We start from the raw sequence: 25,603 nt of genomic DNA on the forward strand, positions 1-25,603 counted from the left end.
AAAATGTATTTAACCATATTCAAGTGTTTTATTTCATAAATATAGTTTATTCCGTCCTCGTCTAGCTTTAAAAACTCCTGTTTTTATTACTTTAAATTTTATTAAATCTCTGAAGACGATGATAACCACTCTCAAATGAATAAATGTGAAACAGAAAATATTAGGAATTGAACTCAGGACCTTGCCGGGGCATTGCTCTGGCCTCTGAGCTAATTCAACCATATCAACTTCCGTCATTTTCAAACACATCATTAGAATGAATTAATGCATTTTGAAAGCGAAAATTAACCCACTTCCCGACATCCGATCGAGCTGAAACTCGATTCTGATCACGAACGACGGGTTGTTTCGGAAAATTTAAACAATTCGTTAATTTTCAGGTTCTATGAAAGATTTTTTTCAAGTTCTGTTTTTATTTTAGTTCTGTCAAGCAACTAGCCTATAATGATATAGTAACAGAACTTGAATAGGACTTTCACAGAGCACGAAAATGAACGTTGAAAGTTGATGAACTGTTCCAATTCTCCGAAACAACCCTTCCTAAGATTTCAGATTTGAGTCTTAAATGTTTCATTTGATAGTGGTTAATATTGTCTTCAATGATAACATATTACAATTTGAGATTGTAGTGAATATTCCACGATAAAAAAAAAATATTTTTTCAAGTTCTCTGCGACTAATGTAAAGCCAAATTTATGATCATAGTTGCTTGAAATGGCTTTAGCCATGTTTAATGAATAGAACCTGCCTCCTTCCCTCCCTAAATCCTCAGTCTCACAAGCAGTGACATGCGTTGCTCTACGACCGAAGGTAGTTTTTAAAATTCAGGTATTGTATTCCTCTGATTAGCAATACACTTGGATGATTATGAAATTTCAACCACACTTCGGTTCGTTTTGAGATTATGGGTCTGTTTATTATCATGTCGTATTTACAATGAATATCTAACTGGAATCCTGTCCGCTCTATGGGATGCCCTAAGTTATTCTGAAGCGTGGGAATTGCAAAACGAAGATATGACACCTATGGAGACACCTTAAAACTATTTACATCCTAACGACATCTGTTCAGAGATATTGAAACTACATAATATATATTACACACACTACAGGTATGAATTGTGCATTGAATATTTGGCAATATTATTTTATTGCCATCATCTTTTTTGGTTGTTGGCAACTGAATTAGTGAACTTACAAGTGTATATATATTTTTTTTCTTTTAATTTCTCGTCATGGTTTGACGTTTTTCTTAGGGTAGTCACAGCTTTTCTACCCCACTGAAGAGATCAACTGATAGAAGTGACAATATTCTGTCACGAGCAGATAATAAATTACATTAACCTGACTGGTGCCTAGGAGTCGAAATGTAGTACGCAAAATGGTGACATCAGTTTTCTTTCAAATTGGTATGAATCACACTTCTTGGGATTATCCGTTCAATGTTTTATCCCCTCTTTATACAACCGTTAAAAAGTAGAATTTATTACGATGGTACAATGATATCAGTACTTGAGCCTGTGTAAACGCTGCTTATCTATTAGCCATAAGGTAAATAGCATCGGTACCTCACAAGTACAAACACCTCTATACTGTATTTCTGAGCTGATAGCAGATTTCAGATAAACAACATATAAACCAAGATAAGATAAAGTTACTAATGTGGAAATACAGTCACTCTCTAGATTATATTTGTGAGTTTCTCTGCAATTTGCGCCTTTTAAAATCAATACCAAGTGACATTCAAACACAAAAACGTTTAAAAAGTATTGCAGATGTGTTTTAATCGGAAATACTGTGATATTGGTGGTTTTAAATTGTGAATACAGTTGGATTATGGTGACTGACGAATAATAATTATCGTTGACGATTAAAAGTTTTTTTGTGGATTCACGGAGGGAGGTAAGTCTCATATTATTGTAATGATTATTTTGTGTTCAAATTATTAATTATATACATATTGTAATGAAGTATGTGTAACATATTTGCAAAATCTAAACAAGGAGAGAAGTGTCAGTTTTATAACCTTTGTTGTGAGATATTCATTTTATTTTTGACTTGCTGAAATCCCCGGCGTTGCCCGGGCAGAGTTTTTTGAAATCAAATTCAGGAATAAAACCTTCCTCCTGTTTTGAAGGTCAAGTGTGTAAAATTTGATCAATCTCGGAATAAAACTGTAGATATGTATAATAATCAAATCCACGCCGTCCCCAGATATTTTTCTTTATATAAATGAAAGATAAGGGCATATGTAAAATAATATTCTCATTGGTTCAGCCTGCGGTCTAAATAAGTTTTTTTTTTCTTCTTTTAATCAGAACGCTGAAAAAATGTTAACCTTATGCTTCTAATATTTTTGTCGATAATTTCTGTCATCTCAGAATTAGAGCAAATTTGCAGCTGTGAAATGAGGATTGTAGTTTTGAACTGTGCGATAAATATATGAAATTACGCACTCTGTAGATTTTTTCTTCTTCTGATGCCCTCTCCTATCGCAGGTGGCTATCATCAGGATAATCTTCACCCCGCAAGCTGCAGCCCGGAACAACTCTGTGGAACTGCACTTCCAGTCACAGATTAACAAGTTATTAAGTGCGGCATTTTCCTCTGTTTCGTTTTTCACCCATGGATTATCAATTTATTAATCTTGCATTTATCTTTCCTCGTGATATATATTGCCACGGTAAGAGTAAAACATTCATGTCAGCAGACAGGCATGTAAATTATTTTATCATCATCCCAGTTGCAACTTCTTTCAAAACAACAATATGGTTTATGATACTAAAGTTTGCTGAAAGAATCTATGCAGACTTTTGATAGCATGCTGAGATCTACCCTAGTTTTGTTTTTGTTTTAATTTTAATTGTTCCTTACACTAGAACAAGGTCTCTATTCTCGACGAACAATCAAAAGTTATTCTTTATGCGCCATCTACGAATTAAAAATTACCGGTCGTGTCGAAAACTGATCCAGTTTGTCAGTCAATGAAATGTTTTCCTTTTTATAATATCCTCTATATTAGTATACGAGCTCAACCATAGATGGCACTAGATTAGTTTATTAGGTTACCCATAGATGTCGTTAGCTGTCGAAAATAATAGGATTGTAAATAAGGTGAGAACCTGAGGTCGTGGGCCACATAATCCAACCTCCTGCTAAATAAGATATCATAGCCATTTCCAATCTATCACAATAAAATTCCAAGTATTTTATTGGAGCTGGAGTTTTATTGAACCAGTGAGTTCGTTAGAAAACCTTGGAGATGCAACACTTTGATGCACTGAAGAGACGAGCCAATAGAAGTATATTATGAGTTACCCAGTGTGCCTAGAAGTAAACAAATTTTTGCTTATTCTCTTGAAGTTGATTATTCGTTGAATATCAACGTTGAACTGATAAACTAATTTCATTGCCTTGTCTGGGGCCTAGGAGTCGGAAGATTTACATTATGTCAATTTTAGGCATCATCAGTTTTCTTTCGAATCAGTATAGATGTCATTTCTAGGGATTTTTTTTCAGTGACGCTAGTGCTAATTCTGTTTTTCACCTTAGACGAACACCACTATAATTATTAACTAATCTTATCTTCTCTCACGTAATTTTATTATCATTAAATTAAATGTTAAATTTTGAGAAACATTATTGATCCTTTGCAATATAATCCTAATCATTAAAAGGTGAGTTATTACGAACTGAAAACTTGGAATCCACACCCTGATTCATACGTTGGAAGATTATTACAGATACTAATAGAGATAAAGCCCCGATAACTGCTAAATTAATTGATTTCGGGCAAATGAACAACGCTATTTATAAATTGCTGTGAATCACACATCAAAATCATTTCCTGTTACAGAAAACTTATTTAATCACAGTTTTATTAGATCTTGAATACTCTGTAGTTATTGGTCTGAATCTCATAAACGTGTAAGAATAAACACAAGTGAAACAGCTTAAGTTTATTTAAAGTCATAATAATATGTTAACGTGGATCTTTATATTTTACAAATACTGGATAAATTGATAATAGTGTTTCTAGGTAGGTACTTTAATGTTTCAATTAATATTCAAATTCCATTCCACAAAACAAAAGAGTTTAGCTGGCATTAAAGAAAAATATGTCACTCCACCATTACATTGATGCAAATTTTATATTAATCTAGTATTAATATTAAGTATGGCATAAACCCGTAGAAAGCCGATGGGTGTCTGGAGAACATTAGAGTATTCTAATATGATTCTTATTAGAATAATTTGCGATGCGATTTTAACCTAAATGCTTCGAAAAATGTATGAAAACAAAATCAGCATCGTTTGGGCTAGTAAAATGTTAGGTTCCACTAATGTTTTTTCTGTTTTATGCTCTGGACTTCAACAGGTTAAGGTATGTAGAATAGAAGTGGTAGAGGAAAGTTGAACATTGATTGAATGCTATTGAAATAAGATTCCTGAGAAGCATGCGTGTTAACCCTTGGTATGCCAGCTAAAATGCCGAGCTTCCCGCCATGCGCCGGCTGATACTGTTTTCTTAGTAACTTGTTCTTTGCAGAATGATGATTTTGTAAATTGTGCCGTCTTAGCAGATTTTGGGTCTTAAGTATCAACGTATTTTAAATTTTACACAACTGATATACAACTATATAGCTACTAGTAGGTTATAGAAATTCAATACATGCAACGTGCATCACATTGGAACCTACAAGTAAGACGGCGAAAGTACGCTGCACCTAACTTATCTAGAATAATAGCAAAGCCACCAACTTACCTACTCGCGATCGCCGGTTAATGGACAAATGCGCCCTATATATAATGCGGTGATCGACCTGGAGGATTCACCGTCGACTACATTCACCGACGTAGTGTCGATCTCGGCATGTGGAATTCGCCACCGATCACATCCACTTCAGCGTCGAGCAACGGTTTGGAGTCATCGCAACATCAACTTCACTGACATCAAGATGCACATCAACTACCATGACGACATCGTCATTTATCATCCGCAACAACTATTCTGACTACTCCGTTTGGACTCTGTAAATCGACGACCTCAATAAAGCCGCTGCTAGAATTGAGTCGTGTAATTTCTATACCCGCTATGTCAACTTTCATTGATTTGGAGAAAACCGAAAAAAACTCACAGCGTACATAAGTAATTGCATTACAATTTTTTATATAATGAATTGGAGTAATAAAATTTCGAAAAGCATTTAATTTTCTATATATGTCTAGCAATAATTAAGTAATTTCGATAAATAAAATGGATAAAACGGATTTTGATACTCACTTCGTGATATAGAGGCTTTTGAAAGTCAACTGAGCCGACATGGCGGGTTTAGAAACACACGCGTAGATCATTATGACACACGAGCGTAGCGTCAGAGCGGCGGCCATATTGTATTTTGGAAAAAAACTGCTTGTGATTGGTTGAATCCGATATAGCAGGTTTTGATAGTAACTTTCTGTATGATATAGCGGATTTGGTTTCTCACTCGCAGTTTTAACATGGTTTTTGGTCGTGATAAGGAGGGTTTTGAAACTCAATTTTAGGCTCCTCTTGTTGCTCGCAAAAATGTGAACAAGATGTCATACTCAGATCATTTTGTCAAAAAATCGGATATAGCGGGTATAGAAATTATAGGATTCAATTCACACACATCTTTCATTCGTCTCCATAACACATCCTCATACAACCAATCACCAAATTGTGTAAAATTTGAAACATTTTTATTAGTACATATTTTTATTGGAATGATTGCTAAGTTCTTACCAAAATATATTTGCAACCTAGATAGTGTTTCGATAAAAATGACCCAATATAATTAGCTCAATAGCTCAATAATCTCAATAGCACAAATGGTAGAGTGTTGGCCCCGGTAACACCAGAAGATCCTTCTCAGTTGCAGCTGTAATCTTTTTATTTCTCTGTGTCTTCGTCTGTTCAATTTTCATTGAGATTTATTAATATTATCTTCATTGATTAGATATTACAATTAAGTTTATAAGTTTATGCCAGTGAAATGGTCTAATAAAACCCACCTAATTCCTTTCACGTTTATCTTTTTCCAGGTATCCCCTATAGAATACAAAATGGCCAATAAATATCAAAGTTTTCTCGTGTTACTGGTTCTGTGTATATTTCAATCACAATGTGAAGATGTACCTAAAGACGTTGGTAATAGTACAACAGGTAAATAAATATTTTTGTTATAATTGTTTATTTTTATTTTGCTCTCTTTGTTATCTGTGAGTCAAAGTTTCAGACAGCCTCCCAATGTCCATCATCAATGCAGATTGCATAAATGCTAGCTCAAAACAAAGAAGGAAGCGCAACAAAGTTTATTCAATTAGGGTGTTCGAAACTCCATCAATCACTCCATTGATCACCGCCATTATGAATTTTCAACATTTGTATGAGTCCCGTTAATAATACATAATAATAATAAATTTCATTTAACCCTTTAAATGCCGGAAGGTATTTTGCTTGGATGTACCGACAGGCCGTGAATTTTTTACACCGATACCTTGAAGCTTCATTTAGATCACTCTAAAGTCGATATAATCTGTCAACTGTTATATTATAATTATTTCTTCATCATCCTAATAGATGTCACCGTGGGTTCCATATTTTAGATTTTTCAAATTACTTGAGTTTGACAAGCAAAATCGTCAAATAGAACAACGTGTTAACGCGCTCATTTTGTATGGCCGGCCTTGTGAGCACGGCTACCTAGAGCGCGTAAACGCGCTTAAGGCACACAACGGGTTAAAGATTACAAACTTTAAATTTAATACATGCCCACAATAAATTCCATGTAATGTTTGAATTTTAAAATGATTTACATAATTTCAAACAGTGGTGAAGATCGCTTAAATGAGGAGAGACTCTTTCAAGAATCAAAAGGATTTTCTTTTTGAATCTCTTCTCGCTGACCCAAAATATTTCCATATCGGAACAGAATTGGTTCAAGAGCAATATACTCCTTCACACTGGGAGAAACGCCAATTCTCCACCCTCTATATCAATTTGAGATCAGCTGAAAGGCATAACAACATTACCATTGTGTTTGACATTTTAGCTCCAGCAAATGTGGCCCCCACAAAGGCCCCCGCCCCGGTGACAGAGCCTGCTGAAGCGGGCACGGACATGATCTGCCATGAGTGCGACTGCAACAAGAAAGTCATCGACTGCCGGAACAAGAACATTGACGAGTTCTTTACCGTTGCCGACTGGATTGGTAATAATATATTGATTTCTATTTCATTCATAACACTTTGACAAAAAAAAAAGATCAATATCGAAGATGAACCAATTGTTTAAATTGCTTTATAACAACAACGAGAATATTAAAGTGATTTGTTTTTGGGTTATTATGCCGTGTTGCGTTACTTCCTTCTTTAGCCAACGTTTCGGATAGCATTACAGGATCCATCATCAGGGTAAATGTGTAATCGAAGATTGTGGTTAAGTGTGTGCTTAGCTTATGAATGTTGATGTGATACTACGTTGCCATCTCCAATCCTCAAAGAGCTTGTTTTACAGTATAATTTAAAATGTTTTCTGCGTTTAGTTTTGGTGTAGCCGTCAATTACCGGATACCAAGAACCATTAAGCTCCATCCCGTTTATTGTTATTTTTAAACTTCTGATTTTATGTCCGGGTTAAATCTTCCCCATAGGAAAAACTAAACCCTTACACACATTTCCACAAATGATCATCTAGTCAATCAACATTATGCAAGTGCATTATATAAGCAAAATAAATACAAAACAATACAAGAACAACACGTCAACTCACAAGAGATCAAATGGGAAAATAATTCACCGACTCCAGATATTTTCATATCAGAGGGTTCGGTTCGGTAGAACTCCTAACAGGGCCTATAAATCCTACTGATCCCTCAACATAAATATTTAAAAAATCTTTTATTATCCTACGTGTATTCAAAATGACCGACTTTTGCATCTTTATGTATAAATTTTTTGATAGATCTAATACGCCTAAGTTTTTAATGAGAGAGCTAGGTATAATGCCAGTAGCCGAAATAACGAATGGTAATATTTTTACATTCTGAGAATGCCATGTTATATTATATATTAATGGATTTCAATTGCCTCCGTAATTAGACTTGCTCTATACGTTTTAGGTCTTTCCAGGACGTCAGGAACAAATCCTATGTAATGGCTGGTTTCAATTAAATGCTTGGCAATTGCCGATTTGTCTGCTTGCTAGTTTGCATGCTCAAAATTTGTTCTGATATTCTTTTTGAGAAAACTTTCTCTCTGACCTACATAAACCTTGTCACTTCTGGAACAGCTCCATCTGTCTCAAGAGGAAACTTGGTTTCTGCAGGACTCAGTAAGTCTTGTATTTGTGTTATGGTTCCGAAGACATTCTTGATACTTTGAAAGAATATCAAATGGTAAAAAGTGTGTAACTTTTAACAAAAGCACTGTGGTGCATGTGCTTATTTTTTTTACTTATGTAACTACCTACTGCATTTAGAAATTAATGTTTGTAATGTAGTCACACAGCGCTATTATTTATGAATATTTTTTGCTGTAAAAATTACAATTTTGTGGCTTTTAAATATTATATGTAGAGTGAAATTGGTTAGTTATGGACATTTTGCAATGTGGGTAATATTAGTAAATAGTAGGGACTATTTAGTTGAAGTTAAAACGACAGAATATTTTTTTTTGTCATATTAACAGCACTCTTATTGACAGCATATCTTTGGATGCATTAAAAAAAATCTTTCTCTGATTATTACTAGCTATTCTGGTAAAACTGCTTATGGTAAATTATACACTATTTAAATAAATATACTAACCTATTTAGAGACAAATATGTAAAATTAATGATAAAAAAATGGTTACATTGAAATCGTTATAAAAGGCATTTTAAATATCTCCTCAGTGGTAGCATATCGCAAATAGTTTTTATTTGACTACCGCTGAGGAGATGTACAAGTTAAAACGGGTATTATTAACATTTTTTTAAATTTATTTTTATAAAAGAAAGACAAACATTCCCGGGTTACGAATAACCTGACAATATTTTAAAATCTCCTACTACCACCACAGTAAGTGAAAAATGTTGCTTGTGTTGTGATGGAGGACTTAGCCAGCCGAGGAATTCAACACACTACGCCTGGGTGGGACCCACACGCGATGTCAACTCGGCCACCGACCGGTCGTATTTATAATTAGTTAGTGAAATTTGTATACACAAAACTAAACATCGTTCCGCTCCAATTAGCGTTAGCGTTTTAGCCTCCAATGACTATCGAAAAAAATTCTTCCACATGTTGTCATCACCGATCACTCAGTCAAATAACCGCCAAACCCCTCACCCGAACCTAACTGTATAATACCTACAGATCTTTATGTTTTTGGTTGGAAAAAAAAAAAAACATCTAAAATGTCCCTAAAGTAACACCTTGTATATGTGTTATTCACATAATTAAAATTAATATAAAATTATGTATATATTTGAAGCACTTTCCAGAATAGTAGATACTCTCAGTATAGTCCTGCTGATAGACCACGGTTCAGAATCGAAACATTGCTTATAATTACTTTAGCCGTGTTTAGTGATCACATCTGAATAGCCTTCCCTTCCTGACTCCCCATTTTCATCAGCCTCACAATATGCCGCAATTGGCGATGCCGTAGTTCCACTGGCTTGAGGCGGTTGAGACTTTTGGAATTGTTCAAATACATTCTCAAATGGACGTACATATTACAAAGCTCTAGTTCATAATAGAATCTTAACCTTGTCAATGCTGGCCTTTTCAACGCAATCTATCCCGTAACGCAACAAGTTTTGACACAATTTGTATCTTTTATTAAAACATTGTGGATCTCATATGCCACATCCGTATACAGGAATAGCCACCGATGGATCGCATTTGCAACTACCAAATAGATTGGGTTAATAAGGAAAAGTAAATTGATGATTAAATGTAATTTTTAATGTTCTCATTGCCAGGAGTGCAAATTATGAAGCCATCTCGCGTAGATATGAGCCTCAACAACTTTACGGAGGTGACGGTGATTGCGGAACTGCCGCTGACCGTGCTGGACCTGTCGCACGGCCAGATCGACTCCTTCCAGAAGGCGGCCTTCAAGCTGCTGCAGCAGATGACGGAGCTGGACCTGAGTCACAACAACATCGCGTCTGACGCTCTCAGGCCCGATGTTTTTCAGGTTAGTTTCACCATAACATTTGTGGGGGTCAATAAGCTAGAACCAGTACACCTACAGTACTCCAACAATAATGATGACACTGTACCGAGTTGAAGAAGCCAGTTACCTCAATACGCTGATGTGACGAATTCACTGGGTTATGAATTGATGGATGCCAGTTACCTAGATTATAGCGAATTTCAGGAAAATTCCAACAAAGGAAAACATCACTAGTCTCAACGATCTCCAGTGGCGGCTAGTCCATAAAGGTCTTTTGGATAACGACCTCCCAAAATATGCTGCAATAGTATTAATATAAAAAGAGGATTTAACGAACTACCCGATTATTAATTTATTTTTAATATTTGTGCATATTTGTACGGTAATAATAGCAAGTTCCAGTGCCATCTAGCGTCCAAATGAGAAGCTGCTGTATGTACCTAGCGTGGGTTACATCAAGTTTTGTCCCCAAGATATATCCTTTCTTTCTCTTTACTATACAGACAAAAGGAGGTAAAAACTATCATGTCTAACGTATGCTTAGTATTGTACAAAATTTATTTTAAAGGGATTTTCGGACATGACCGCGGTGAGATAGAGATATCCAAGACCTAAGATTATTAAGGTATTAGAGGGAGATGTGAAAAATGTCAGTCGTAAGTTTTTTGTGTGATAAATGATAACCTTAAACTTGAATATTAGTTCGCAAAATTGTTTATCCATTATTGACGTAATTTGTATGGAATAATTTAAAATGTCCAATTCTGTGGATATCATATCGAAAGAAATCGCAAACATTTCATTGAATCATGACAAATGTATTCAAATAAACTGACAATTAGTTTATGTTGCAAGAGAGAAAAATAACGAGGTTAAAAGTAAAAGTTATCATTTTTATCAGTGCATTTACGGGTGCAATAAAATGAATGTATAAGTACTTTTGCTTTCATTGTTTACTTTTTAAGTCTACTGATAAACAATAGCCTGATTTTGGAGTTAATACAAATATAAATTAAAGATCTTTAAAAGAAAAAATAAACATTAATTAGTTATATGTATGTGTAAAAATAACCTTAACTTAAACATTATTGTACTACCGGCTTCAGAATAGGTTTGTACCGGCAAATTAATTACATACATTGGCGTTTTTATAATATTCATTACGCATTAGCAATATGTATTAACATTTCATATTCATTTTCATGATTGACCTTCCACTTCTGAACCCTTGAAGCCGCCTCTGACGATCTGAGACGATCATTAAAGCGAGATACCTTATGGAAGATAACAATGTAGAAATTTAACAAAGTGAAACTTTTTTTGATATTTATTTTTTATTCTTCAATATAAAAGCCTGCTAAACAGCCAAAGCATTTTGTCACATAAAACAAGTATTTAAATTGGGTTTCTAAATATAATGAGGTTTGAAAACTACTTTTCCGTGGAAGCGTTAGCTTGTGTTTGGATGAGTAGTTCACAGTACATTGTTGTAGTTATTTATAAGTATAAGATAAGATATTATTTATACATTTTTGTAGAAGAAATTATCACTTATGGAAAATGAGGGAGATACGGGTTATTTTTAAAATTAATTTATGTGGAAACAGTTGTTTCACAGACTGTCCTTGAAATATTTTTTCAGTGTTCAATGTTTTGATTTTGTCATTTAGCTTCTAGTTTCTTCCGGTAGTCGATTCAAGAAAGTTCTTCCTTGCTATGTGTTATATCTGCCTTACTTTGCAGATTTAAGTGTTGGGAACTCTGTGTTAAAAAGTAAAAGGTTCTACTTATAATTGTGTTTATTTACGTTACGAATAATAGGTCTGGATTTAGCTACACTGTTCATTACCCGAGGGTTGGTAATTCTCTGGTTCGAGAAGCTTGTTCCCTGTCAATCTCATCTCACAAGTAATTGTCACACTCTAGCGACATCTGTCAGACTCTGGAGTAAGCTTTATGACTAGCGACATCTGTCGGACTCTGGAGTAATCTTTATGACTAGCGCCATCTATCGCTTAAATACTCAACTTTATTACTATACATCACACTATGTATAATAATTTTTTGCAAATGAAGGCAACGATTACTACGGCAACACGGAATAAAACACATATTGTGAAAAAAATTGTAGTATATTCAAATGTGAGGTGATGTTATGCTTGGCTTCCAAATTTGACAGAAAAAAATGGCATTACTCTTTTATTGTTTTGATAAAAATGCGTTTTTCTTAGTTTTTATTTTGATTTACCATCTAATAAATAGCTTCTTTGATAATAAATATGTAAATGTATGTTTACAAAAAACGCATTTCCATGCAGTTATCTCACTAATTAAGTGCTTAAAAATAACACTTTAGAAAAATAATTAAATATTACATAGAATTGTCTACTTTCGGCAAGTACCATTAATTTCAGAACACTGTTTATGACATGTACCAGTGTGTTTTTTTTAAGTTACACCTGTCAACCTTTAAAAGCAATTTAACAATTGCAACCCTCTCCATTTTTTTCTTGTACTATTTGTCAGGATGTATGTAACTGTACGTTATCTGTTGTCTGATTCCAGGGAAAGTTTATGCCTGAAGAGTTCCAGCCTCTTCGCTCCATGCGCAAACTGAAGCTGTCCTACAACCAGCTGCACTCGCTGCACCAGGACTTGTTCGAGCACCTGCCCGAGCTGGAGGAACTGCGGCTGGACGGCAACCCGCTCACAGTGCTGGACCACGTCACTGTCATTGCCATCTCCAGCTTGGCTCTGCTGAAGGTAATTTAACCTAACCTAACTCTACCGCCTGCACTTGTTTATAATGGAACAAACTTAACAGCGGAATGCTGTGAATGAGTGCTTTGTACATTCTTTGTGTTGCGTAGGGTGATTTTTTAACATAAGCTTAACGTTGTGTAACTGTTGATTCCGTACTTCAGGTTCTGGACCTGAGCAACTGCCAGTTGAAGGAACTGCCAGAGACATCTCTGCACTCGCCTCGTAAGCTGGAATGGCTGGACTTATCCTCTAACCAGCTGCAGGTGGTGCCCTCCGCGCTCGAGGACGCTAACTCCCTCACCTTCCTTTCCCTCTCCAAGAACCCCATAAAGGTCATCGAGACCGATTCTACTGTCTACAAGTGAGTCATTTTCTTCTTCACTTTCAAATTTTTGACCCCATTTCCTTAGAGAATACAAAATCCTTAGCCGAGGATTCTGTTCCATTAGGTCAGTGGGATAATGATCTCCCCTAAATTATAAGACAACAATAGTTCATCTAAAATATTTTACAAATTAAAACAAATAGCAGCGGAAACTAAAGCTATGGGTACCTACTGCGGCATCGCAGGTTTCATTCTCTGCTAGAAAAGTCTTCCATCGTTATATAATAATAATAAATGTTATTATTTTTTTTAACGATAAACTAATGTTTATGAGACAAGGTTTTATGCATAGCATAAAGAATAACAAATAATATTTCAGGTGACTAATTATTGCTTATAATTTTTTAATTGATTTAATTTACTTATTATATAGTTACAAGAAGGCTATAAAAAAATACCTCAATAATAATAATTAAGGTTAGCACAATACTATTCTTCTGCTTGGGTTATATATAATTTTAATAGCAACTTTTACTTCATGATTACTATTCCACTAAATTATTATGTATGTCACATGTTTGTAAAAGCCCACATTGACATATAATATAAACATAAATATTAAAATTTAATAGTGCGAATAATACTAATCAATTATAAATCTGTATATGATGTAGTCTTTTTTCTGCAAGAATGATGAATACATATACAAGTATTATGTAGTGTTTTTTAGTGCAGTTGAGTGGTTTTGATTTCAGTTTGCTTATGTTCCATTCTATTCTCCCTTTCTTTTGTATCCAGATTTTTATTTGAGATTTTATTTTATTTAATTTTTTTTTTTTTTTTAATTCCTTTATTTTTCCCAATTTTTACATTAATTACATACAATATTATATAAATCAATACGAATAATGGGAACCCACTAAGGCGCAGCCTGTGCGTGGGTAATATATTTAAGTTATTATATTATTGTACCTAGAAATAAACAAACTGTGGTCATATAAAACAAAAACAAGATTACAATTTGTCTAAGCGGTTTGTATAAAAAGTGTTTACAATAGTGTATAGTGAAGTGTTTAGTGTAATATATGGTGAATATTTTATGAGAAACATAAATTGATACAAATGAAATAAAAAAAAGTTTCAACTGTTGTATCGAAAAGCCATAATTTTAACTCTTTTAAATATTGAGGAAGTTTAGTAATCACTTGAATATTTTTCGGTATAAGATTGAAAGTACGAGGTCCTTTCAATCTTATAATGTTATTGTGATTTATGAATGAGAGTGTTATTGTGATTTATGAATGATATGTATCACCAAAATGTTTTAAATAAATGACAAAATTTGTGCGTTCATGAAACTTTGCAGTATAAATGCAGATCTGAGTCCACCCAAAAAACCTTGGTAGAACACCCCTCTATTGGGAGGGGGTAATTAGTAGGTTGAGTGAGATATTGTTTACCATGTTTTCATTCATGCTAAATGGAATGAAACCACTTCCAAGTTGATATTAAGTAAAGAAAACAGTCCGATTCGAGCCGCGGTCAACAGTGGTTGTGTGTACCTTACTATTGCTGAGTGCCGTTCGCCCGTTCCTGCGCTGCGTACAGATAAGAGATTATTGTTACATTTTATTTAATATTGTTTATCGTTTACCTATTTGTTTGCATTCCTGCTTACGGCTAATCCGTTTTTGTTTGTACAGTCAATGAAATAGACTGCGTATTATTTTTTCAGTTTAATTTTTAAAAGTTAAGTTTTTTTTATATAATGGAGGAAGATGAAGACAGACCTCCCGACCCAGGGTCGATATTGGATTTTTCTGATTCGGAATCTAATACGAGCCAGGTTTCTATTACGCTCCCATCTCGTAAACGACGACCATCGCAAAGCCTTCACATTCCATCGAAAGTTAAATCTATACCGCCGGTTCAACAAACCTCGACCCCTAACGACCTTAACACCAATATTAACATCCAGCCAAGTACTTTAACTAGCGATAATGCAAAAAGTACTGAATTACTTTATCCTGCTTCAGCTTCCGGTCCATTTACCGTTAATGTTCAGAGAACTGAACAGGGAAAACTTATTCATCCTTTAGATTTTGGAAAATTCGTATTTGACTCAAAAAATAATAACCTTGGTATTGTTAACGGTTCAATTAAACCGGAAGGGCGATATAAATTATCTATCGAGTTTAACACTGCCGCTTCCGCAAATGGATTTGTAAAAAAAATTGACTCACTCTCAAATCATAAATATAAATCGTTCATCCCTACATTTAACCTTTCGAGAATGGGTCTTGTGCGAGGAATTCCCGCGGAGATCCCAGAGGCTGAAATTGTTGATGCTTTGAATAATTCTCACGGAACCCCGAAAGTATTAAAAGTACGTCGACTGAACTACAAGGATTCTACTGACGGAAACACGATCTGGAAACCTTCCCAGTCTGTTGTTGTTACATTTGAGGGACAATCCCTACCGTCTCGTGTGTTAATTTACTATACCTCGCTTCCCGTCGAAGTTTATAAATTTCCAACAATTCAATGTTTCAACTGCAGCCGGTTCGGACATTCGAAATCCGTATGCCGCTCCCCCCCACGTTGTTACTATTGCGGAGAAGCTCACCCATTTGATCAATGTCCGAAATCTTCCAATGATCCCATTTGCATTAACTGTTCGGGTGCACATACCGCGGTCAGTCTAGCCTGTCCGGAATTAACAAGACAAAAGAACATAAAACATAAAATGGCTACCGACAACATTTCGTACTTCCAGGCCTCAAAGTTAATCTCTCCTGCGAAAAAATCATTCGCAGAGATGACATCGTCCTCAGCTCCTTTCCAAACAACCACCTTTTTGAATTCAACGTCATGTTCTCACAGAGAAACCATTCTCAAGCCAGTCAAACCCAACCCAAAATATACACCTTACCTTGATAAAAAACAATTGAATAATATTTTGGCCAGCCCGAATGGGAATGCCAAATCCCAGACGCCCAATGGGTGTGCTATTAATGGTAATTCTTCCCCTCCTGCTCCCCCCGAAATAATGAATAATAATTCTTTTATACACACTTTAATTACCCTTTTAATTTCTATCCTTACAAACAACAATACTGTACCGTCCAACGCTGCCGATTACATTAAATCTTTATTATCCTGCCTCCCCAATGGCTTCGAAACTGAACAAAATCCTTCAGTGGAACAGTAGAAGCCGCTTCGCTAACAAATCTGACCTAATTCAATTACTCGACGAACACGACGTTTCAGTAGCCGCCATTTCTGAAACGTGGTTAAAACCCTCCTTTCACTTAAGAATTCCAGGTTATTATTGTCTCAGACACGACAGACCGGATGGTAAAGGCGGCTCGGCTCTGATAATCCAAAATTCTATCCCTTTTAAAGAAATTAATATTCATACTCCCTCCGACGATATCCAGATAATAGCAGCTGTCTTATCTGATATCACAATATTGTCAATATATATTCCTCCCTCTACGACTTTTATTGAAAATGAATGGGCACCAATCTTAAGCCAGATTTGTTCCCCTTATATGATCCTTGGAGATTTTAATGCACATTCCCCTTCTTGGGGTAGCGAAATAACAAATCGTTCTGGCCGCAATCTTTTAGATTTTATTGATTCCCATAACCTATGTTTTTTAAATGACGGATCTCCAACCAGATTCACCCCCCCTCATCAACGGAAAAGTGCTGTTGATATATCTCTTTGTTCGTATTCGTTAGCATCTAAATGCTCTTGGGACATCCTAAACGATCCCCTCTCTAGTGATCATTTCCCAATTATAATCCGCTTCCACCATCAATTTAACACTTATTCCCCCCCAGTTAAAAATAATCTCAAATTTAGAACGAAAGATGCGAATTGGAGCACTTTCTCTTCTGAACTAGATAACCTTATTAATTTAACAAAATCGTCCCCGGGAGACATCAGAATACAATGTGAGACGTTTCCTTCTATGGTTATAAATGCAGCAGAAAAATCCATCCCGAAACGCAAGGCGAACATTAAAATAAAACACTCTACTCCGTGGTGGGACGAGGAATGCACTCGCTCCGTCAACTCTCGAAAAATAGCAATTTCCTCTTTTCGTAAGTGTATGTCACTAGAAAATTTTTTATCAGTTAAAAAAGCCCAGGCAGAAACCAAACGAATTTTGAAAAATAAGAAGCGCGCTGGATGGCGGAAGTTCTGTGAGAACCTGTCTCCGGAAACTCCCCAGTCTTCAGTTTGGTCTAGCTTAAAAAAATTCGGATCATCGTATTCTCCGCCGAGAATCAAACATATATCAGAAGAAATTCTTATAGGATTTGCGGATAAAATAGCCCCCCCATCAGTTGCCGGATGTGAAGAAATGCCTTCTATTAAGCCGTATCCATCTCACTCTAACTGGCTAGATGCTCCTTTCTCCATTGATGAGATGAAACGAGTGATAAGAGCCCTTTCTGACTCTGCTCCGGGTCCCGATGGAATATTTTATAGTTTCATTAAATCATTTTCTGATATGGCGGTTGAATATTTCTTATCTCTTATTAATAATATGTTTGAAACAGGACTAATTCCGGATGTTTGGAAAACTCAAAAAATCATTCCCATTTTAAAACCTGGAAAAAATCCATCTGAAATTTCGTCTTATCGGCCTATTGCTCTTTCATCGTGTTTGATGAAAGTAGCGGAGCGTTTGATAAAAAACAGACTAGAGTGGTTTGTTGAAAGTCAAGATATTATCTCACCAAATCAGTATGGTTTTCGGAAAAAGAAATCTACAATGGATAATTTAAGTTTGTTCACAACTGATATCCGAGTTTCTCAATCCCTAAATTCTTATACATTGGCCACATTCCTTGACCTTTCATCAGCTTACGATGATGTTTTACTGAATGTTTTGAAAGAAAAGCTAATTAAAAAACAAATCCCCCCGAAACTAGTCCAATTTATTATTAATTTGCTCACAGATAGGTCCATTATTATTGAGTCTTCCTCTAAATGCTTAAGGCGCAAACTATGGAGAGGTTTACCCCAGGGTTCTGTTATCAGTCCTCTGTTGTTTAATATTTATATTAGCGACCTAGACTCAGTAATTCCTTTTTCTATCAAGCGACTTTACTTTGCGGATGATATCCTTATATATTTGTTACATAAAAATATTATTCTTGCAGCTAAGGAAATGAATTTGGCTTTACAATATATTAAAAGCTGGTTGTCAATAAATGGGATGAATCTGGCGGCATCTAAAACAAGGGTCGTAGCTTTCACGCGCAAAAGAAAAATTCCCCACTTCTCAATCTCTTTTGATAATGTGCCTCTACAAACCGCTACTCAAATCAAATTCCTTGGTCTTCTTTTGAACCATAAACTTTCCTGGCTTCCACACATTCAGATAATTTCTACAAAGTGCGAAAAGGGACTTAATATGATGCGAGCAGTTTCCAGAGTATGGTGGGGATCTCATCCTACCACTCTTAAATTAATGTATAATTCCCTAGTTCGGAGCCACTTGGATTACGGCACATTCCTTTTTGACCCCCTCCCTAAATATTTAGATAAGAAAATGGAAAGAATTCAATCAAAAGCCCTCAGAATGATTATTGGAGCTATGAAGTCTTCTCCAATTAATGCGCTTCAGGTGGAATGTGGGGAGCCTCCATTATATTTCAGAAGGCAATTCCTTGCCAATAAATATATTTTCAAGGCTTTATCGTTATCACATCATCCTATTAAACAAAGTCTTATGCTGCTGCCACACGCAAAGCTCACATCAAAATTTAATGTACAGCGCATCATCTTTTCTACCGACACACGACGCTATCAAATATTTCTTCCTATGGTAGTAGAGGGGGTCAGTTGAATTCGAGAGCGGCCGAGGAACATAATTTCATCTGTCAAAGTGACAACTTTACTTACTGACAGCTTGAGCACGTTTTCGAAATGGATGATACTTGTCGCCTATTGCTGGATCTGTTGGACAGCTCATCCTCAGATGATGATGCCGCCAACTATATAATTATAAATGCTATTTATAAACTTTTTAGATTTTAAACAATCTGCGCGTAAATAGCGCATTTTCACATAACCTGACATAACCTCTCCGTCGAATCAGGAAATTCGCAGTTCGCACGCCGATCGACGAAAGCGACATATAATAAATTATTGTAAAATAAGCTCAAGTCGATTTCCAAAAATGTCGAAGGCAAAGGCGGCAAGGACCAACACCAGGGCAGGGAACGAGAAGAGAGCACGAGAGCTGACGAGAGCAAACCAGATTACCCAGGAAAACAATTGAAAACAATCAACAAACGAACAAACTAGAAGTTTCTCTATGTAGGTATCAGGCCGTCCAACTTTATCAAAAAACCGAATGATATTACCATATAAACATACTGAGTTAAAAATATGATTAATTTTGAAAGGGCGAAAATTTGTTTACTTCAAATTCAAATATTGATTATATTTATATTTTAAATATATGTTAAGTATGTTTGCCAAATAAAGTTTTTTTTTATGTTTCTAAATTTACTAGCACACATGACGATATGAGCTAACATAATAAATAAGAAATGCATTATTAGGCTGCTATGTCATGGCTGTCAAAGGGAACACGGAACTTAGTCGGTAGCTCCGTAATTAAAATGACCCCCTCTCCTTTTTACGGCGGAGAGGGGGACGCATAACTTTTCAAATATCGCGTCGGGAGCGGTTACGTAAAATAAATTCGGTTAGCGAAGTTCAGAACCACACTTATAGCGCGTTATCTTTTTACGTGTGTCGGGTCTGTATGGGATTGTATGGCGAGCGCTATTGTGCTTTATATTATCTGTTGATGTGAGCTTTGCGTGTGGCAGCACCATTAATCTGCTAAGTGTTAATTTGAAGTCTAACAAAAGATTGAGTGAAAAAAAATGTTTTCCTCTCCTAATTAAAAGTTTTCATCTCTATAATTCTCTGTCATCTTCCCTCTAATATCTTCAAGAAGTTCCCAATCTTCCTATATACAATATTCCATTTAAGGCAATCACTTTTATGCCGAACACAATAACATCAGACTTTCGGAAGAATATTTTATCTTCCCCAAATAAATTTCATAATGTGGATGACTGTTTTAAAAGCATTGTGGCTTCAAAATTCCCTGGATTTTCCATCCTTTACACTGATGGTTCCAAATTTGAAAATAAAAGATGTGGAGCATCGATATATAGTCCAGAATTCAACATCAATCTCACTTATAAATTACCGAAAGAAGTTTCCATATTTACAGCTGAATGCTTTGCAATTGAACAAGCGCTAAATCAAATCCAGGTTCTCAACATTCATCGAGCTTTACTATGTACTGATTCGCTAAGTGCTCTAACTAAAATTATGTCAAATATTCTATGTTATCCGGAAGACAATATTATATGTAAAATTAAAAATCTCCTCAATTCTCTAAGTGAATCTGGGTTTGAGACGATATTGGCCTGGGTCCCTGCCCATTTGGGTATAGAGGGTAATGAGATGGCCGATTCTCTCGCCAAATCTGGTTCAGATTCCGGAACTATCCCACTAAATTTTAGAATCCCTATCTCCGATGTCTTCCCGATTCTTAAATCCAACATGACTCGTGCCTGGGAAGAAAATTGGGCAGTCTCCAAAATAATAACTGGATCTTTCTATGCTGGAATTCAAAACCATATCCCTGCTAAGCCATGGTTTCACGGTAAAAAACTGTCAAAACGATTCATTTCATGTATTTCGAGAATGAGAATTGGTCACTGTTCAATTGCATCCCACTTGGCTAGAATTAGAGTTTTGGATGATCCGGTCTGCCAGTGCGGTGTGGAAGAGGAAACCCTCGACCACGTTTTCTTTAACTGTAAAAATCATTCATCTTTCAAGAACATATACCGCCGTCTTATTAAAATCACACACCAGTCCCCCCTTAACATTTCATACCTTTTATCTCTTAACAATTCTCGTGTTCATACAGCTTTATGTAAGTTTATTAACCTGAATGAATTCAACATTTAATTTGTTTTAGCGATCTAAATGAGTCCAATGATTAAATTTTTATTTTTAACTGTTACCGGCACAAAGCACTCTTTTCAGGGTGAAATGCCTAAAACCAAAAAAAAAAAAAGTAAAGAAAGATGGAAACACTCAACCTAGTTTGTAACTAGGTTTTGATTTGTCTTTTTTCTTTTTCTCCCTTAAATAATTTTAAAAGTGACAAATCATTCTGTTAATTCCTTAGAGCCTTCCCCCGCATGAAGGCCCTGTTAGACCTGCGCCTGTGCTACATGCCTCGCCTGCAGTCCATTAAGGCGCACGCCATGGCAGGCCTGGAGAACCTGCAAGCCCTTCACATCAACAATAACCCCGCACTCTCCTTCATCGACCCCACGGCGCTCGAGAGGAAGGATGAGATCGGAGAGGGGATGGACTGGCCACCAATAACTGAGGTAATGGTTTATTTCATTTTGTTTTCATTTTAGCTGATTCCAAGTCATCAAAGATCATTCTTGGTCATCATAGCCTATTCCAGTCATTAGACAATTTTTGGTCACCATAGCATATTCTACGTCATTTTAGCCAGGTCATTAAAGGCCATTCTTGATAATTTTAGCCCATTAAGTCATTAATGACCATTCCAGGTCATCATATAGCGCAAATTCGAATAAGGAATCTGTTTTTTCAGCTGTACATCGACCATAACAACCTGTCGGTCATCGACAGCGGACTAGTGGGGCGCTGGGACAAGCTCAAGTTCCTGGACATCCAGGAAAACCCCTACCTGTGCGATTGCAGCACCCAGTGGATGGTGGACACCCTAGCCGACGTGGCCAGGAAGATTACCAACAACCTCACGTCCAACATCATGTGAGTTTAGCTGTAGCATATATACGTGGAAATCTAGACCAGCGTTTACCTGTGCAATGCAGCTCCCTGGCTGAAATGGTCAGAAGGACCATTAATACCATCATGAGAGTTTAGCCAACCAACCAATAATAGAAAGGGGGAAACATGGATACTGACCAAAATCAACAGCAATGAGTCCTCAACAATGAGGCAACAGTCAAGAATAATAATCTTTTCAGATGTGCAGAGTGCGTTGAGGGAGAAGTGAGGCGCACAGTAAGGTTAATGCATGTGATTGACTGTTGATTGTTTGATTGCAGTTGCCACGAGCCCATAGAGATGCGCGGCAAGTCTCTGATCCACCTGGAGGACATCCACCGCCACATGCGCTGCTCAGACAAGTACGGGGACAGGCCCGAGAGGGACGCCGCCATTCTTATCGGAACGCTCATCGGTAAATACATACACACAACTTGTAAATTTAACAATGTCACTTACAAATTATTAGAATGTTCGATTATTTCAATATTTTATTTTAGAAATGTCTGGTGGACGAAATATTTCCAACAGTCGTAAGATGATTATTGTCTGAAACGTTATTATTAAGATTTGCCATTTCTGAAATACTGTCTTAAAATGATGTTTTTGAAAGCAGATGAAATACTTATTCTGATTTTAATTGTATAAACGAAAATTAAAAACATGAAGATTTTGATTTAAAATATAGAGTAATTTTTTTTGTTTTTTTTTTTTCTTGGAAACTAAAAATACCACTTTATACAAAACTTGAAATCGTATTAAATCACATAAACGTATCATAAAAGTTACTGTCACTTCAATTTTTAATTTCATGTAAAAATAATTTAAAAAATGACTTTATGGAATATATTACAATTATTTGAAAGTGTTTATCGTCATCTTTTAAATGCAAATACAAAGTCTGATGTTGCTTCTTTCTAATATCGCTTAAATCATATAAAGCGCAATAATACAAAAGGAGATAGAAGATTGCTTATCAGTTTGTGACGTAAAGTACACAAGAATACTTTACTGCTATCAATGTACTATGTACTAAAGGGCACAAAAAGACCCAAGGAGTTAAAGCAATATGTTCAAATCGTAATTGGAAAGTCAGGTTAAAGAAATAAGTTGGAAATTGGAATGTCAGGTTTATGTATTGGAATGGAGTGGCACATCAGACAAATAATATGTCAGTATATTTGTAATGGGACCGTCTAGTTAACATGTAATGATGTTTGAATATGTGCAGGTGTGTTGGTCACAATCCCCACGGTGCTGGGCATCCTGCTGTTGTACAAGAAGGGCTACTTCGGCATCTGCGGTGCTGGGCCCGCCGCCTTCTCCCGCGCCTTCTACAAGCGCACCGGCACCGAGGAGTTCATGTAAAAACACTACTGGCATCGCTTTACATTCATATGTATGTGCCTTTCTCAATCGCTGAGCCGCTGTTATCTGTAAGAACCAAATATCAAGAAATAAAACCTGTTTTATACATACAAATTTCCTGATGTAAGACTTATCTTCGCTTGTTCAAACAAATGTTAAGTCTCCTGGAAAGCTATTCTAACTATGAACCATTAAATTGTAACAATTTTACCTATACATAAATGAGGAAATCAGCTTTATAGATTCTCCTATCTATATAGCAGTCTTAAGTAATCAGCTTTATTGATTCCCCTATCTATATAGCAGTCTTAAGTAATCAGATTTATAGATTCCTCTGTCTATATGGCAGTCTTAAGTAATCAGCTTTATTGATTCCCCTATCTATATAGCAGTCTTAAGTAATCAGCTTTATTGATTCCCCTATCTATATAGCAGTCTTAAGTAATCAGCTTTATTGATTCCCCTATCTATATAGCAGTCTTAAGTAATCAGATTTATAGATTCCTCTGTCTATATGGCAGTCTTAAGTAATCAGCTTTATTGATTCCCCTATCTATATAGCAGTCTTAAGTAATCAGCTTTATTGATTCCCCTATCTATATAGCAGTCTTAAGTAATCAGCTTTATTGATTCCCCTATCTATATAGCAGTCTTAAGTAATCAGCTTTATTGATTCCCCTATCTATATAGCAGTCTTAAGTAATCAGCTTTATTGATTCCCCTATCTATATAGCAGTCTTAAGTAATCAGCTTTATTGATTCCCCTATCTATATAGCAGTCTTAAGTAATCAGCTTTATTGATTCCCCTATCTATATAGCAGTCTTAAGTAATCAGCTTTATTGATTCCCCTATCTATATAGCAGTCTTAAGTAATCAGCTTTATTGATTCCCCTATCTATATAGCAGTCTTTAGAACACAGACGTTGAACATTCATTGAAAGAATTTGGTGGCATAAATCCCTTGAGCTCTGGTGCACAACCGCCACACGCATGTCATTTGTACACAGTTGCCACTCAAAGATGGGTAATTTTACAATCTGTTGTTGTGCTCAATTACTGGAATGATTTTTACCAGCTTGTGTGTTTCCTCTCTCTCCTACAACATGGTTTTCTTCAAGACTTTTCTCTCTTTCCTTTCCTTAAAAAGACATCACAGCGCTTCTCCAAAGATGATATAGACGTAAGGTGGGTATCTGCAGTAATATATATATATATTTTTTAATATAAATCTAATTCTCGGTGGACTTTTTTTAATGGTAAATAATTAAGTATATTTAATAAATAAAACACTAACAGTGTTACATACTATATAACCAATCATTGCTGTAACTAGGAAAAACTTTCTTTAGTATTAAGGTTTAATTAATAAGAAATTTTACTATATAAATTTAAGAAATGTAATTTTGATATGAAGAAAATAAAGTAATTCTACAAACAACAACATTTTTTAATAAACAATAATTATTTATGTATTTACAAATATAGGGTTTTCCAATAAGAGGTGTTATTTTGATATTTTTTTTTTTTTTTTTTTCCATTATTTCTGGCTTTCACCCTTCAAGGGTGTTCTTGGCCATCATTTAAAATTATTGAGAAAGGTGTATTGAAAGTTGAATTTAAATATTAATTTTATTTAAATAGGCAAATTTCAAAATTATAATGAAAATTGGAGTCGAGTTCAGACTTAAAAGAGATGAAATGTTGAATGGAGGGGAGGCAATTTTAGTTAAGGCTTGATTTTGATATTCAATCGTAAAAAATCAATGGTTTCGTTGCTTGTGTGGCACGTAGCACCGTCTTGTTGAAAGTAAACGTTGTCCAGATCAATACCATCCAATTCTGGCCCTAAAAAATCATAATTCATCTCTCGATAGCGCAATCCATTCACCGTAACTGTTGCTCCAGCCTCATTTTCGAAAAAGTAAGGTCCAATGAGTCCGCCGGACCATAAACCGCACCAAACAGTCACACATTGAGGATAGAGAGGCTTTTCAACAATAACTCTTGGGTTTTCCGAGCCTCAGATGCGACAATTTTGCTTGTTGACCGAAGCCACCGAGGTGGA

General features: G+C 35.7%; 1 protein-coding gene across 2 annotated transcripts; it reads left to right on the forward strand.

Annotated features, from left to right (window-relative positions):
• The first annotated feature begins 1,684 nt into the window (after positions 1-1,684).
• Positions 1,685-24,964, forward strand: LOC149410781 (tsukushi-like). 2 transcript variants are annotated; one of them, XM_089647864.1, is made up of 10 exons: positions 1,685-1,901; positions 6,066-6,186; positions 7,076-7,234; positions 9,991-10,208; positions 12,753-12,950; positions 13,112-13,311; positions 21,525-21,732; positions 21,969-22,150; positions 22,450-22,583; positions 23,400-24,964. In XM_089647864.1, the coding sequence occupies exons 2-10, from the start codon at positions 6,087-6,089 to the stop codon at positions 23,534-23,536; spliced, it is 1,536 nt and encodes a 511-aa protein (XP_089503990.1). In that variant the 5' UTR covers positions 1,685-1,901; positions 6,066-6,086; the 3' UTR covers positions 23,537-24,964. The 2 variants fall into 2 exon arrangements, with proteins under 2 accessions (XP_089503990.1, XP_089503992.1); XM_089647866.1 differs by lacking the exon at positions 1,685-1,901 and adding an exon at positions 3,910-4,038.
• The last annotated feature ends 639 nt before the right edge of the window (positions 24,965-25,603 follow it).

Source organism: Hesperophylax consimilis, chromosome 27 (assembly GCF_061612785.1).
Source record: "Hesperophylax consimilis isolate HC1 chromosome 27, BYU_Hcon_1.0, whole genome shotgun sequence".
In the NCBI taxonomy this organism is placed as follows: domain Eukaryota; kingdom Metazoa; phylum Arthropoda; class Insecta; order Trichoptera; family Limnephilidae; genus Hesperophylax; species Hesperophylax consimilis.